Source organism: Patiria miniata, unplaced genomic scaffold, assembly GCF_015706575.1.
Source record: "Patiria miniata isolate m_02_andy unplaced genomic scaffold, ASM1570657v1 HiC_scaffold_12, whole genome shotgun sequence".
Taxonomy (NCBI): Eukaryota; Metazoa; Echinodermata; class Asteroidea; order Valvatida; family Asterinidae; genus Patiria; species Patiria miniata.
Window position 1 is genome coordinate 1757774 of NW_024037050.1, and position 16951 is coordinate 1774724.

Here is a 16951-nt window from a genome sequence, read left to right on the forward strand (position 1 = left end):
GACATTCCGGAAGAATATAGACTACGGTAGATTTGCAACCATTTGTAACCTTTTTTTATGTTATTGATTTCTTGCAGTTCTCCTGATGTTCCTGTACACAGTAACTGAATGTGCAGAGACAGGTACGTGCATGCTCAGAAACATTAACGTGATTGAAAATTACAAAGAAAGGAGACATAACCTTTATGTTGGCAAGCATACATTTTTTCCGCCTTAGAAGCAACATTTGTCATTGTATATTTTGACAGACTGGCTACATGTACATTGTAAATGCAGTGACTTCCTTCTTGTGAACCATACAAGTGAGATTGAAAAAAAAACCCCAAACATTGAAACACTCAAGATTCCTTCTCAGAAGAGAGGGTAAAAAAAAAGCAAATGAATTTAGTGAGCTAGAATAGACAACACAATCAAGAAAGAAAGTTTTGTCCTTGTAATGTACTGTTCAAAACTCAATGCTTTCGAAGGTCCAAAAAGCTTGTCACTCAATGTTCCATTTTGTTCCCGAAGACGTGGTTTTAAATCCATAGATCTACAGTCATGTTCCCTTTGTTCTTTACATGCCAAAGTCTGTGCGATTAAAAAAAAAACCCATCTGTACTTAAAATTTATAGGTTTGTTCTGACATAAATAACAGAGAAAATGAAATTGTGTGTACATTTTATGATGCCAGTTAAGAGATTGCATTTCTCCGGATGACTCCAAATAAAAAACAGCTTCAGTCAATTTCCCTCAAATTTTCTTTTAGCTCCAAAAATCCCAGTCACTTTTTCGTAAAAGTCAAATTTTGAATTTGGCCTGAATTCAGCGTCCGAGACGCGTTCTCACTGAGCCGACAAATTATAGCAACCGCGCGTGTGTGCGTCTTGCCAATGCCTGCGCGCTTGGCCGAATAACAAAACGTAACGCCAGTTACTTTTCGGATGGCTGCAAATGATTACAGCTTTAAATTGTACTGGAGGACACAGGTTCAAATAAACAAGTCAGGTTTCCTATCTTTTTTTTATACCGAAATTCATGCCTTCACCAAGTCTCCATCAAGATTTTGTCCGAAAACCTCCTTTTATTTGAAGCAGTAATATGTTTTTTTGTGCTGACCGTGTCCAAATAGTTGACAGTTTTGTCCTCATTGTATTTTTCTGACAGACTGCGGACAGACGTACCTACAAAGATCAAGCGGTAATATTACGAGCCCCAACTACCCCCGCAACTACCCTGACGATGCTGCCTGCAAGTGGCACATCTCGCTGGCCAGTACGGAGATCATCACCGTCAGGTGAGAGCAAGAGGGTACATGAAGAGAGACGACATTGGGCGTGGGAACAATTCCATGGAGCTGTTAAACACAGACAAAAAATGTGCTTCTAGGTTACCAGCCAAAACGTCGTGCAGTGTGTATGGACTCCGAACAAGAGGGGGCAGTTTTTGTGTCGCCTGAACAAAGTTCTAAATTCTGTGTGACCCTAAACACCAGAGCTACATGTGGGGTACTGCACACAAAGGGAACAAAAGTGCCGACTTGTACCCCACAATTTTTCCTTTGAAAAATGGTACCCCAGAAGTGAATTATAAAGAAAATGGATAAAAGGACAACAATGCAAGTACCCCAGAACTCCCATCTGCTGGAATGTCAGGACATGTTAGACCGTATCCCGGTATGTAGATTTGTACATGTACCGGTATGTTAAAGTTTAGGTTAAGTTTTTGAGAAAAAAAAGGTATAACTGCTATGTACATGCTTTCATGGATTTTAATGAAACTTGGATGCAGTGACCCTCGGGTGGGAAGACACAATTCTTTATCGGATCACTGAGGTCAAAGGTCATGTAGGGGTCATTAGAGGTCATTGTTCAAATTCGCTTCAAATGTTTCTTTGTCTACAAAACTTGGTGGATTTTGATGAATCTTGGCGGGAGTGATCCTTGGGTGGGGGTCTTCACAAATCTGCCGGAAATGGAGGTCAAAGGTCATCTAGGAGTCATAGGATTTTCAACTTCATACAGTGCCCGGTTCTGGAGATAATTGACGTACAGACAGACAGACAGAGATTCCAGGAATTATAGTATAGATAGAAAGTTTATACTGATATCGTGTATTTGGTTTTTGTTCCAAACAGATTCATCTCTTTTAACACCATTGCGACTAAGAACTGCAATATTGGGGGCAAGTTGACAATTGATGTAGGTGACATCGAAGTGCCTTACTGCGGTTCAACGTTACCCGATCCTTACATCTCAGTGCCAGGGCCCACGCAGGCCATCATCAAGTTCACGAGCACCACCATGGTCTCCTCAAGCGGCTTCATGATCGAATATTTTAAAGGTATGTAAACATAGGGATTCACAGTGGACTGTGTGCACAAGAACCCCCTCAACAGCGATAAAGAGAAAGTTGGGGGAGACCGCTGGAACAGACATTGGAACGCATTACCATTGGCGCTTGACGCTCACGTAAAGACGCTGCAGGTTCGAGAATGCTCAGGATAAAATGAGTCGTGTGTACTTTGCCAACCAGCAGGCGCATGCTGTTTGTGCACCCACTTGGGCTCTCCAAAATGGTCAAAAAGCACCATTTACTGTTGTTGCATGGAGCCCAAACAGTACATAAACCAGCAGTTATCTGTGGAGAATACCGTGTTTTTCGCAGTGTTTTTCACAAGGCTGATTTTTTTTCTTTTCTTCTTCTTTTACCTCTTCCTTGTTCTTCTAAATAAATCCCATTGACTTTGTACAAAAAAGAAATGAATTCGATCGTAAAAAAAATCCTCCAAAGCCTGAGATTAGAAAAAAAAAAAGTCTGGGTACGAAACGGAGATACAAACTCGTACCGCGAGAACCCCTGGTGATACAAAATCACGACTCTACCGACTGAGCTGTCGCACTGCTCGATAAATCGTGGAAAAAATTTGCGGCCAGTCTACCTTGCGAGAAATGAATTTGTAAAGTAATTACCCATACACTAAACATGGGCTGATATTTCTTTGGTTAGTTTTGTGTGTCATTCAGAAGTGAATAACTATCGTTTTGCTTGAAAAACTCAAAATCTCTTCAGATCTCAAAAAAATCATGAAGCATGACCGTGTTTCCTTTAACACGAATCTTAGATTTGAACTTTCTTCCATTCTTCGTGCCTACAGGAGAGAGTTCGACCAGCTCTTGCCCCCGCAACCAGTTTCGCTGTGGAGTCGGCAATTGCATACCGCAATGGTGGGTCTGTGATGACATGTATGAATGCAGCGACAACTCGGATGAGGCCAACTGCATAAACGGTAATAACCAAAGGAGAGAAGTCCAGAGTTCAATGGCTTGTCAGGATAGTAGGATGCATTGGGAGACGTGAGCTGAAGCCACAGTATCTAATGTGGATGGCTCGTGGGCACGTGTGGTCTTGCGGTGGGGCACAGGATTCATGATCGAGAGGTTGTGAGTTCAAGCCCCATTATGGCCATGCGTGTTGTACCCTTGAGTAAGGTGCTTTACCTCAATTACTCCTCTCAACCCAGGTGTTAAATGCGTACCGGCATTATTTAATGCTGGGAAGGTAACAGACTCGCTGTGGAGGAGGTGTGGCGATCCCCCCACAGCAGCATATGAGTCTGGCCCAATCGCTAAACGAAAGAGAGATGGGCACTTGTCAGAATATGACAATTTCCTTGTGAAACCTTAGCAAAAATGTCATGAGATTCCGGGGTTTGCATATTTCACAGCACAGCCAGAAATAACAGGTTTCTCAATTGGAAATAAAACTGACAAAATAACTTTGTTTGTTTTATGGTCAACCCAGTGCATACGACACCATCGCTGCAGTGTCCTTCCCACACGTTTCTCTGCCATCAACTATCAGACAACATGCAAGCTTGCCTGCCAGAGTCGCTCAAGTGTGATGGCCACCAAGACTGCGTGAATAACGATGACGAAACGGCCTGCCAGTCGGTCTGCAATCATGTCCTGAAAGGTGAGAGGTCAAGTTTGGGTTAAGGGTTAACAAGACGGGTTTCGTGAGAGCAGTTACAGGTAGAGGTAGTGCTGTGCAACTAGTAAAATTCACCAGCTGGGTAGAGGTGTGAAAACACGTGACATTTTCTGTACATGCAATAAAAAAAAAAGATGTACTGCTTGCCCAAATTTTCGAAATTTTGTATTGCAGAGCAAGAACTTTGTTGAATTTTGGTGGCACCTTCCATAAAGATTTGTAAACCCTTTTACTTTCCATCTTTGGTTTGGTTGTTAGTAATTGTACCTTTTTTATTTATTTTATTTTTTTTAACTATAGGAACCAATGGTAATTTTGAATCGCCCAATTTCCCCGACGGGTATGACCCAAATCTGGACTGTCTCTGGCTCCTGACGGTTGATGAGGGCGCAATTATCCAACTTCGCTTTTACGAGTTTGATCTGGAGACAAAGGTCAACACAGATTATGTCAAGGTGTACGACGGTTTGGAGGCAACGGTACGTCCATGTTTTGAACATGAATTTGGTGTCAATGCCTGCAAATGAATAGCTGAACCGCTGCAAATAAACAGCCCTTTCATTTGGCAAGTCCAAGCCCTAAGAAAGAGTGCATGTACATGAACAGTAACAAAGGAATGCCTAAATTGTTGTGGTTCAAATGAATAGCTTGTGGAGTGCTGTGGCCTTGTGGTTAAGGGCATCGGATTTGTGGTCTGTGGGTAATTCTGCAGGTGGTGGGTTTGAGTCCAGCTGGGGTCACGGTGCGTGTGCCCTTGAGCAAGGCACTTTGTCACTCATTGCTTACCCAGGAGTAAATGGGGTACCTGTGAGGGCAGAGATGGTTGTTGTGATTGAATTAGCTTCTTTGCGCCTAACAGGTCCAGTGGTTAACAGGTCCAGAACACCATGGCCAAGTGGTCACGGTGTTTGACTCGTGTACGAAGGTGCATGGGTTCGAACCCGGCCAGGAACATGGTGTTTGTGTCCTTGGGCAAGACATTTAACTACAATACCTACAATTGCCTCTCTCCACCTGGGAGTATAAATTGATCGCTGATATCAGCTGCAGCGTGGTCCCATGGCCTGATGAATGGGGTTATAATTGTAAAGCGCTTTGAGATTGTTGATACGAATTATTATTATTATTATTAGGCTGCGTCAAGCTATATACTCCCCAGGGAACTGAGATAGTATTTGGAATGTTTCATGGGCCCAATGAGCAGGGGTAATAATGATGTAGCATCTTGAGCACCAGTCCTGATGGAGACGTGCACTTTATGAATATCCACTATTATTATTGTTATTATCATAGCTTGTGACGTGACTTTGGACTATCCCGTCCTAAAAGATTGTTGATACTATGGAAAGCGCTATATAAGCACAATTATTAATATTATTATTAGGCTGTATCGAGCTTGTAATGGATTTGTGACGGACTCGACTCGAGAATTTAATTTTTTTGTCTGGTTTCTATTTCTTGTGATGTTAACAGCAGGATAATTATATAGACACCTATTACGGCGCCAAAGGTGTAAAAGACAACAAGGATACCCACATTCCACCTACGGTGATAGAGGGCACAGGGAACACGCTAAGAGTTAGCCTGGTAACCGATGCCAAGGTGTCTGCGAGCGGATTTAATGCCACCTACCAGATTAAAGGTATATTATTGACCTTGCAACAACTTTGGTTCACACATGTACACTTATGATGTATGCACAGGGTCACTTGCATTAAACCCAAAAGTACCCTGCCAAATTGAAAAAACAAGGGCCCTTGTTGCTTACAACCATCCTCAATCCTCCAAAATCCTCCAAAATTTTCCAAAATTTTGCAACTCCGCCTAAATTTTTCAAATTTGTCAGACAGTCCTGCCTCAAAATGCATTCATCCTCAATCCTCCAAAATCCTCCTCATCCCAAAACTTTGCACTCGTGTTTAAATGAAGGATAACCAACGCCAAATCCTTCAAAATCATCAGACAGTCCTGCCTCAAAATGCATTCATCCTCAATCCTCCAAAATCCTCTTGTGCTTCAATCACCATTCATCCTCAATCCTCCAAAATCCTCATGTGCTTCAATCACCATTAATCCTCAATCCTCCAGAATCCTCATTTGATTCAATCACCATTCATCCTCAATCCTCTAGAATCCTCCAAAACCGCCAGGAGGATTTTGGAGGAGTGAGGTGGGTTAGGGTTAAAGATCCTACTGGTACTATACACCCTGTAAAATGTGTGTCTGGCTTGCTTTCATGTAAAAGAAATCAAGAAATGTACATGTAGGTGATTTTCACTGATCAGTCAGTTGACTGAGTTTTGGAATAAAGAGTGCTATTGAGGAAATTAGGTTTCATGATCAAAAGCTTGTGCATGGGTTTTCACTGTTTTTGTGAAAAGTGTAATATCCATTGAGCTGAATCGTATTAGGTTTTGAACATTCTTCTTCAGATTTGAGTGGTGTTATTATTGGAGACAAACAAAATTCATGAAATGCACATGATCCCACAAGTGCCTTTAAGGTTTTGTGGGGACGTAAAACACTGTTGGAACACTCCATCTTTTCTGTCCGAATTTTCCTAAAAATCAAGAATCATCTCTCAATGCTTCATCTCAGGACACTTGGCGTGTGTACATACAATGTACTGACAAGTTGTATTTATGTTGTGCGATATGCCATTTCAATGTGAAAAGGTATTTGTTGTGTGGTGGAAATGGTTAGAATATTCCACCTCAATTCAGATTCATATTGTGCAAACTACATTTTCTTTTCCCCCACCAACTAGTAGTTTTTAGGCATGTAACTCATTCTCCTCGGACCAGCTGATATCCATGATTTTTTTGGTACTTCCCATATGTGCCATTAAAATTGAAAAAAAGAAAAAGTGTACAATGTCTTCTGTAGTGTTGAAATGTCCACTTTTTAGTGTGTGTGAGATCTGAGTCAGTTCTGACGTCTCTGGAATATGAGCACAGGTTTTATTTGATTCATTTTGTGTTGCATGGTCCTTCAGGTCGATGCTTAGAAGGCCAAACGTCGTGCGGGCCTGGTGACAATAACTGCTACGATGACAAGCTGGAGCGTTGCGATAACCACCTTACCTGCATGAGAGGCCAAGACGAGCTTAACTGCCATGGTAAGTTAACATGTCAGTGACCACACCTCTCTCAATGAGTGACAGTGCATATCCAGACCAGTGCCTCGTTGAGACGCCATTCTGTGATCTATATATATAAGAGAGAAGTTTACTCGCCCCTGAGACGATGTTTGCTCCTGAAAGGATCCGAGACCGCGGGCTCCCGCAGCGCCAAAATCGCTCCACGTCCGTGGAAAAATGCGGAGGGTGTCTTCCGCCGGGTCGGACGCTTCGGGTCGTCCTGATTTTCCTGTACGGACCGGCGATCCGTTTCGTCGATTTTTCGTGACTGCATTTTGCACAGGAATTTGCCGTCGTGTGTGCTTTCACGTTGACTGCCTGGCCGCCCCCCGTGCTGGCTTTTCTGCGTGTCTAGACTGTGCGAGGTCAACGAGGTCAACGTAGGGGTTTCGTTTACGTGTTCTACTCGGCCGTTCTGCAAAAGTGTTCACCAAACGTTAGTATGGGGTGACCTTGGTAAAATATTTTTTGTCCATGGTGCGTGGCCACCAAGTGTCCCAATTCTTTCATATGTTTCGCTTGCCGCCCCTGTGCCGAGTGCAACGAATACTCAGAAGGACTACACATTAGTATGCCTAGCGCGGTCTGACCAATCGAAAGTCTACACTGCGTGGTACTTCCCGGCGATGCGTAAAACCGTCACTGGCAACGCGTACTGCAGCCTGCTCCACACCCTGGAAATGAGGTTGAGTCTACAGTGCTCGCTATTTGAAGCACAAGCATGTGACGTCGCGTGATAGAGTGCTGTTGCTTCCATAATGTGTTTACAGCTCCATGCTTCCATGCGATGTCGCGCAGAACGCACCTGGTGCGTTGCGTTTTGAATTTAGAACTACAAAATTCTGACTCCCTGGTAGTGTTGCGCATGCCTACGTGAGGATTGTGAACGTTCAACCAATGAAACGATAAGAGGCACTGGGTTTTTAGGAGTCCACATTTTATGTGACACTGGAAAGTGTTTAAGACCAGCTAGCCATGTCTTTATCATCCATTTAAGACTGGCCACGTGACGGGCTCTCGACCAATAGGAATGCGTAAACTGTCTTAGGTATTTATGAATGGGACATATTGAGTGCGGTTTAAAGGTAATGTACAACATTTGCAAAGATCAAAAAACGACCTACCAAATTATTGTGAAAAACCAATACTTGACTTAAGTGGAGAATTGTCTCAAGCATCCTGTGAAGTCATGGCACCTGGTGTGCTGTTATTTTAAGAAAAGTTGAGTTTTGGTATCAAACGACCGAGTTATGGGGACATTCTGCTGTACCCACAGCCTTTTCGGTCCGCACAAATGCCTCTTAGAGACAAGTGTGTGTTCCCACAACTACAAAACAAGAATGTGTGCATGTTCATTGATGAATTGAGGACAGGTTCCAAGTCGAGGACAACCTTGATTAGAAAATGTGTACAAACCCAATGAGAGTATAACAAAGGAAAAGGGAGGAGGAACAATAGAAAATCCTTGATTTACACCATAAGGCCAAAAAAAAAGTCTCCGGTTTCTGGTATGCGCGCGCGTCGCCGTAGCCATGCGCGTCGGCAAAATGAAAAAGTTTTTTTTTCAATGAAAGATGATGTCTCAAAACCGCCAAACTCACTGGTTTGACTGGAATCCTGCTGCTGCACAATTTTAACGTGTTTTTAGATTGGGTTATGGTCGAGAATAAGCTTTATGTGGCCTCTCTGGACTCCCATATATTTGCACTAAGTTTAGTCGGGCACCATTTGCAGTCATCAGCCGACATTCGAAGCCAAAAAATCTGGTTAAAAAAAAAAAAGCCGCGTCGCCGCACCACTTTTTGGGCAAGCTCCATACCAGAAACCGGAGACTTTTTTTTTGGGGGCCTAAACAAACCTGTATGTATGTGTTCATCTTTGGAAAAATGATGTAAGCTGTTCATGAAGCAGGCGTTCACCTGTGAAATGTGCGACATGCCCTCGAAGCCGTCCTCCCAGTGAAGCCTCCTCCCGGTGAAGTAGGCAGGAAAATCCTCATGTTGCAAGGAGTGCGTTCGATTACTTCCCCCAGCTTACTCGCGCCTGCTCCTCGCGTGATGACAGACATGCCCAGTGGAGCTAAATAAACGAAACGGTTTCGGGTAAAGTCTCGTGCAAGAGCTGGAAAGTTGAACTTTGGCATGACACGGAGGCCGCATCCGAATCAACTGTCTAGAGCTAGATCTAGGTCCGCGCCCATTGAAAATACGCGGGGACGGTCTGACAATAGACGTAGCTGTAGCTCTAGAAGCACACGGCCGAAGGCGCCCGCCGGACTTTACTTTGGCAGCCATGTTTATTCCATGGTCTTATGGGATACTTACCCAACTAACCCGGCTCGGCGAGTCGGTCACTTGGGCCAGGCTCAAGTAAGCGCGTCATGCTTGCACAAGTAAGCTTGGGGGAAGTAATTTAACGCACTCTATACTTGTTATGTATATTTTTTTTACAATGTCCAATTTTTGGTTGCAATTAATGTTTTAAAACTCAACAACCAAGGAATTTGCATGACCAGTTTCACAGGAGTTGTTCTCATCTCTCTCTTTTACAACCCTTCCATTTCTCCCCCAGCTTCCTGTGGCAAGGACCGCATCTTCTGCTTCGAAACTCTTAAGGGTTGCTTCACCCAAGAGCAGCGCTGTAACGGCAAGCAGGACTGCATTAAAGGAGAGGACGAGAAGGATTGCGACTCCTCGCTGTGCAACTCTCGGGCTGGCCTCTTCCGCTGCGGGGACGGCATCTGTATAGAGGAGAGGTTCACCTGTAATTCGGCTAGTGATTGCAAAAATGGGGACGATGAAGAAAACTGCTGTAAGCCCAACGTCAAAGTCTCAGTTATTTGGGTATTTTTTGGGAGGAGGGGATAAGAGGCTGATTTGTGTTGTACCGGTAGTCAAGTCCATCACAAATCCATCACAAGTCTAGTCATTAGTAAATCACGCTCCCAAAAATGAGACTCCATCAAGATGAAACCAAGTCCCATATTAGGCCCATTAAAATAAATCATAATAGTAATCGTACTTAAAGTTAGTGTACCTCTTTTACTCTTTAACTTGTCTTAAAAGCATTGTATTGACATCAACTTTCAGTACACTAAACTTGAAGTGCCTCTCCCCAAATATCAGAATGAGTCAATGTGCAACTCATTTTCTCTTAATCAGGAAACAATTATGATTTTGTTTGCATCTTTGTCATTTGTTTCAAATTTTTGGTGTATTCCAGATCCGTCCACAAATGTCGTCACAGCTGCTGCTGTCGGCTCCATCGTGTGCGGCCTGCTGCTGGTGGCAGCCTTGAGCTGCACCTGTAAGCTTTACCAGCTTCATGTCCGGGAGCGTCTCCCTCCCTCCCACATGTCACCCCTTCGTGAGATTGAGGAGGAGCTGTTGCGTCGTGAGGCCCCTCCATCATACACAGCCACCATGGCATCACCGCATTTTGACGAGGCGCAGAGAGCCTTCATTGAAGGCATCCAGGCTGCTGTGATTGCCCGAAATGAGTCTAGAGGTCCTAGCAGGAGTAGCGGTAGTGGAAGGAGACAGCGCAGCACGTTTGTGCGCATGCTGTCCAGAGATCGCCCCAGAAGTGGCAGCGGCAGTGGTGACCAGCAGCAAATTGAACAGGAAGACAGCACTACTCCCAGCCAGAGCGAAACACTTCCTCCCAGTCCGGATGGTGAGCCTACAACTCCTCCTGAAGAGATTACTGTTGGTGACAACACCCCACCACCTCTACGTCGCATCTCAGGGGAACTTAGTTGCCCCACAGTAAGTCCCAGTCCAGCCGAAGCCATCCCGCAGTCTAGTGGAGCGCAAGAGCGGGAGTCGGCCTCGAGCTCCGTTTCGGACACGGACTCGGAGACGAATCAAGACGCCTTGCACTTGGCGACACGAGACCAGCAGATCCTGCGGGCAGCTGCCAACATCCGACGAATGCGCCTGGCCGGTGGCCTACAGAATGTCTTGCAAGCACAGGACCACCGAGCAGCCAGGGCTCGCAGCAGGACTGGGAGTCTAGTGGATACAGCCTCCACTAATTCAGAACCAGAGAACGACCCTGGCACGCCAACCTCCGAAAGAGGTCCTGAGTTGGTGGCAGAAGCGGGATCACCCAACGAGAACACCAACAACAGGACTGACACTACAGATGAGGGCTTGACTACAGAAGAGGGCTTGACTTCAGAAACCCCACAGGATACCACAGATGAGAGTCCCGAATCTTCAGCAGCTCAAGCAAAAGACAGATCAACTCCTACATCCGATAGAGCCCAGTCACCTTCAGGAGATGCAACCCCTGATGATAAAATCGACACCGAGGAGGAAGAGGCAGTAGACAAGGACTCAAATGAAGAGAGACTTAGCCAGGCGTCATCCATTCTCTCCTTACAGTCCTGCAGCTCCGAGCATACAGCTGATGATGTGCCTCTGTTAAACCCTGAATAATATATGCAACGTCTATGCAAATCAAATAGGTTGTTTTTCTAGGGAAACTGTCTTTGGCAGGGAATCTGATAGAGAAGACTCCCCTTTTTCAGTGCACAATCCTGATTGAATCACAAGCAATTGGACAATGTATCACCTACACGTACTGAAAAGATGGCTAATGCTTTCAGTGTCGACAATTTCTTACATTGACTTCCGTTGTATAATTACTTACCTGCATATTGTATAAATGATTACTCAGTTGAACAGAATCTGTGGGCATACGTCATTGTATTCAGCCAAGTTTGTATATTGTATACTTATGCATATTCAAATGTTATCAATGAACAGTACTTAATGAGCTGGTTTGTGATTGGCCCAATGTACCAACCAATGGCTGCCAATTTTAGTACACGATTGAAGTGTAGCAATGCTGGCGACTATATGTATTACACACTTTTATAATTGCAAAGGGGGAAATATCACCCTCTTAAGTAATGCGGATAAAAAGGTACTGGTACTCAGATTAAAAAAAATAGTAATCTTTTCTTATTTTCCCTTAAATTTATCTCGGATTTTTGTTAAAAACTGTGATATTGGTATTATTAATAACATGAGTAAACAGTGCATCTGATTTCTAACACGTACACAAAATAAAATCAACGATTTGTAACATTTCAAAGGCATTTATACCATTCATATGTACATACACCGGTGCCGTTATATATCACACAAAAGTAACTATTATTTTACTTCTTTTTTTTCATTTTGACACTTAAAAATTACAAATGTATTATACATGTAGTACAAATTATCAATGAAAATAGCTGTATTCATTTTTTCCCCCTAGAGAATTGGTTCCACATGCCGAGGCTATTAAATAAAAAAATTAACACACGTACTGCAACTTTCCAGATGTTACAAACCAATGCACATGTTTATGTGTGCAGTGGAACTTCGCTATAACGAACATCAACGGGATCCACAGAAATTGTAGGTAATAGCCAGCGTTCAGTATAGCGATTTTAAGCTGCCGGTGCTCTGGTACTCAACTTTTCAATAAAAAGCACCCTTCAGAACATCACCCTGCACGCCCTGGTAGTTACTGAAAGATGACTTTGAACATGTGCCGACTATTGATGTTACCCAGTTTCTGAGCTTACTACCTAGAGCATTCTCTCCCCTTCTATTCCTTGGGGAAATAATAGCCACTTGTCGCTCATCTGTTGAAATTTGTCAACAACAATGTTCAGTACATTTTGTACACGAAAATCGGGAGCCAAGGATGATGTTCAGTATAGTCGAATGTTCGGTATAGCGGTGTTCGGTATAGTGACATTCCACTGTATTACAGGGGTTTGAAATCTCAGCTTTCAAGTTGATTTGAGCTTTTTTTGTTGTTTTGGATTTCAGCTTTTTCCCCTCACTTGCTGTGTACAGAAGTATAGGAGATTTCCAAAGTTCAGCTTTTTTACACCTGAAATTTTTCAGCTGTTTTCAGCTATTTTTTATCAGTGGTCACTCACACCCCTTGTAATAAAAATTGACATCGCGGGGAAAATGAAAAAGTACATGTAATTATGAGTTCATCCCTTTTTGGTCTTTCCATTTTCCTGTAGATTCAAAGTCTAAAAAAATGTGAAAAAAAACTGAATGCCCATACATTACATGCATTGTTTTCAGCTTGAAAGGTTTTAGATGTTTTATATCCATCTGAATTTGACTTCAGGTGCAATTAGAATTTTTTTTAATGGTTATTGGGTACATGTAAAAGTGCATTGTAATGTGTAAAAGATGAATATCAGCTGTAAAATCAGAACTTAAAACATTCTGTTGGGCAGACAGTGGTGTAAATATATATAATTTTTTACTTGAAAATGTGTTAGGCATTGTACACAGAAAAGAAACTATTCTATAGATATCATACTGTATGTTTTTATTAATTACGTTCTATACAATGTATAAGTTCCAACACTTGCAAGTATTACCCTTTGTAAAATAATGCACTTATTATCACCGGAGACAAGATCTAGGACAAATCATATTATCATAAGAATGCTGCAAGATAAATTTAGAGTGGATTTAAAAAAAACCTATTCCTACAGTGCACTTTACACAGGACAAATACATGTACACGTACCAGTTGGCTGTGTCAATGTGCATTTTTGTGTCGCCCAAACAAAGTTTTGGGAGACACCATAGTCCCGTATGGCCATAGCCCCGTATACTAGCCATAATATGTTCAAGTTTACGTTCTGTTTTGGAAAAAATAATTTATAACTTCTACATGCTTTCATGGATTTTGACGAAACATGGATGCAGTGACCCTTGGGTGGAAAGACACAATTCTTCATCGGATTACTGAGGTCAAAGGTCATGTCGGGGTCATTAGAGGTCATTGTTCAAATATCCTTCAAATGTTTCTTTGTCTACAGAATTTGATGGATTTTAATGTAACTTGGATGGAGTGATCCTTGGGTGGGGGTTCATCCAATTCCGAAAGTGGAGGTCAAAGGTCATCTGGGGTCATTTGAAGTCGTTGAAAAATGTACAAAACTTGACTTTTTTTAAGAACACAAAACATTGGAATCGACCGCGGAAAAAGGCGACACATGCGGTCCGCGGACCACTTGTTTTGCACGCACTCGTATTTCAGTCAAGGTTTTGTCTAATTACAAAACACTATGGTTGCACACGTTCCATCCACTGCATGTATTTGGTTAACATTAAAAAAAAGGTTGCTGTAGTATTTGAAGAAAAAAAAGAAGACATGAAATCCTGCCTGAATTTGAAACCGTAAAAGATTTTAAAATGACGTAAAACTACTTTTTTTTTCAAATGTAAAACTAAAATTAATATTTTTAAAAATTTAATACACAAACGATTTTACAAGATAAGTTAAAGTAGCTATTTACAGGAAAAAAACATGGTTGAAACGAACTACGCAGAGTTAGTGGATGTATTAAAATGTCAAGTTATGTTGTAACATCCAACATTACATCACATTATTGAGGCCACTCGCCACTGTACACAAGCTTGCTTTAGTAGCCCACAACAGCCAGCAACCCCCACTCCTAGAAACAAAGTGTGTCGACCATCATAATTTCAAGTTTACTGAAGATGCCCCCAAAAAAGCTTTAAATGTCGGGAACCGACAAAATTCGTTTATTTCAGATTTGCTGCCATGATATTAAACAGCACTAGTGGTGTCACGAGGAAAAAGATTTATATTATGTGAAAATATATATAATGCTTGTACATTTACTTTTGAAGCGTACTTTTGTATTAAATATATATTTGGTACAAACCAAAATGGTGTATAGAATTCTGTGTGAAGAGATTGGAATAAATGAAAGATATAGATGCAAAATAATGAAGCAGTGTAGTGCAGTGTAAGTGTCAATCGTTTGTGTTCAAGAAAGGCCGGTGGTGTCATTGTTGAGAATGGCAATGACACAGCACAGCACATGATTGAGCTGATGTATAAAAGAACAATGAGGATTTTGGCAAGAACGAAAGGATAACGCTTCGAGGACAATGATGACAACACTTAATATGTGGGCACGCTGAGTGACTGGCGCTTTTCATTGTACATGTACATGTACATGTACCACGGATCCTACATCCAAGGATAAACGACTTCGCCAAACTCCTGGTTAGACGCGTGATAACGGCTCATTATACAGGTGGCAATTACCATGAATACTTGTCAAAAAAGACCCAGACAGCTTAACTGCTTCAAGTACAGCGTGAGCAAAAAAAAACGAACCCAAATGTCGGGACTATTGTTTTATTGAAGTTCTGCATGTAGCACTTTCAAAATCTAGGATATGAAAGCCCAATTCATAGGCTTTGTTTTAGTACACGAATCCTTCAAATCACTCATGTATACTTTTCAAGTTACGGAATTTTAAACACAACCACCTTTTTAAGGTTCTGTCCACGGATCACAATAAAGTTCAGTGTTCTTTCAGCAAAACGAAAACACATCACATAGGGATGTGATAGTTTTCGTTTTGGTGAAAGAACTCACACCTTTTTTGTGATCCGTGGACATAACCTTAAAACGGTGGCTGTGTTTGAAATGCCGTAACTTGAAAAGTACATGAGTGATTTGAATGATTCTTGTACTAAAGAAAGCTAATGAATTGGACTTTCATATCCTAGATTTACAAAGTGCTACATGCAGAACTTCTCTAAAACAATGGTCCCAACATTCGGGTTTCGTTTTTTTTTACTCACCCTGTACTGCTCGCGGTGGTTATCAAATTTGCAGGGCTCTGTGCCTGATCTGGTGTCCAAGTCTGTCAAGCCAGCTAATTATATTTTTGAATATTGATCATCCTACGTTTCTGGCCTTTTCTATTGAATTCTGATAAGTGATAACTACATATCCATGTGAACGCCGAGCACATATATTTTGCATTAAAATTAATTATGAAATGTCGCTTTTGTTTTATCAGTACGGGACCACATCTCTTTAAAACTTTTTAATGCAAGCCTAATTAATAACGAGATTTGGGTAAATGGTGCTCTCTTCGAAAAAGGTGTCACATTGACGTTTATTTCCCGGGTAAATACATCATCTATGACGACAAAAACTGCACAAAAAAGTGACCATAATTATGCTGAAGTATTTATTTTCAAACAATTTTGGAACAAGTATATCTTACATAAGGAGTGGTTTTGCTTAAAGGTTTATGAATATTTCCGTTTTAGGTGTCATGCAAAAAATCACGACAAAATGGCACACCTGGAAAATTCGCGATTAACATGCCCACGGGTAAAGCCCCCTTAAAGGACCGTTAATCACGCGTCCAACCTAAGGCAAGTCCGTTCAGTGCATTTTGTACTAAGAGCTCACTGCAGAACATTAACAGTCGTTCATCCGTGTGTGTAAGATGCGTGATTGTACAACATTTGCAATTTTCAGAAATTGATGGATTTGGGGGATAAGCATGGTAGCAAATAATTATGCTTACACTGACTTGTTTGAAATTTTGTGTTCGTAGATGTTGGACAAACCAAGAAAAACATTCATGTTCTTCTTCTTATTATTATTATTTATTCGACCAACAAATGAACAAAAGTACAATGACAAAGCAAAGATATATCAAAAAGTAAACAAAATTGGAAATTGAAAAAGTATGACCAGACAAGACTGAAGGATGCGAGAAGGAATGGGTCGAGGGGGAGGGAAGGGAGGGTGGACAGTTTGACAGGGAAGAGGAGATAGAGGGACAGAAAACAAGGACAATATAACACTCCAAACCGGCCAGGGTAAACAAAAGTGTACTTAAACACTGTAGCCCTAAGGCCTGCCTACCCATGCTCGAAATGTCTACACAAAAATTAAATAGATCTTAATTACACAAAATGTATACAATATAAATAAAAATTTATAAATGAAAAGAAAATG

General features: G+C 41.9%; 1 protein-coding gene across 4 annotated transcripts in view; it reads left to right on the forward strand.

Moving 5' to 3' along the window:
- Positions 1 to 14905, forward strand: part of LOC119744878 (low-density lipoprotein receptor-related protein 12-like) — a 30009-nt gene extending 15104 nt beyond the window's left edge. For 2 of the 4 annotated variants that reach the window (XM_038221079.1, XM_038221066.1), the window contains exons 3-12: positions 78 to 122; positions 1147 to 1276; positions 2117 to 2322; positions 3137 to 3268; positions 3784 to 3954; positions 4273 to 4451; positions 5446 to 5614; positions 6968 to 7090; positions 9683 to 9922; positions 10334 to 13676. In XM_038221079.1, coding sequence (XP_038077007.1) covers positions 78 to 122; positions 1147 to 1276; positions 2117 to 2322; positions 3137 to 3268; positions 3784 to 3954; positions 4273 to 4451; positions 5446 to 5614; positions 6968 to 7090; positions 9683 to 9922; positions 10334 to 11553 — 2615 coding nt within the window. In that variant the 3' untranslated portion in view covers positions 11554 to 13676. Of the gene's footprint in view, positions 1 to 77; positions 123 to 1146; positions 1277 to 2116; positions 2323 to 3136; positions 3269 to 3783; positions 3955 to 4272; positions 4452 to 5445; positions 5615 to 6967; positions 7091 to 9682; positions 9923 to 10333; positions 13899 to 14040 lie in introns of those variants that run through there. The other 2 variants (XR_005273599.1, XR_005273601.1) reach the window with 2 other exon arrangements.
- Positions 14906 to 16951: the final 2046 nt, after the last annotated feature.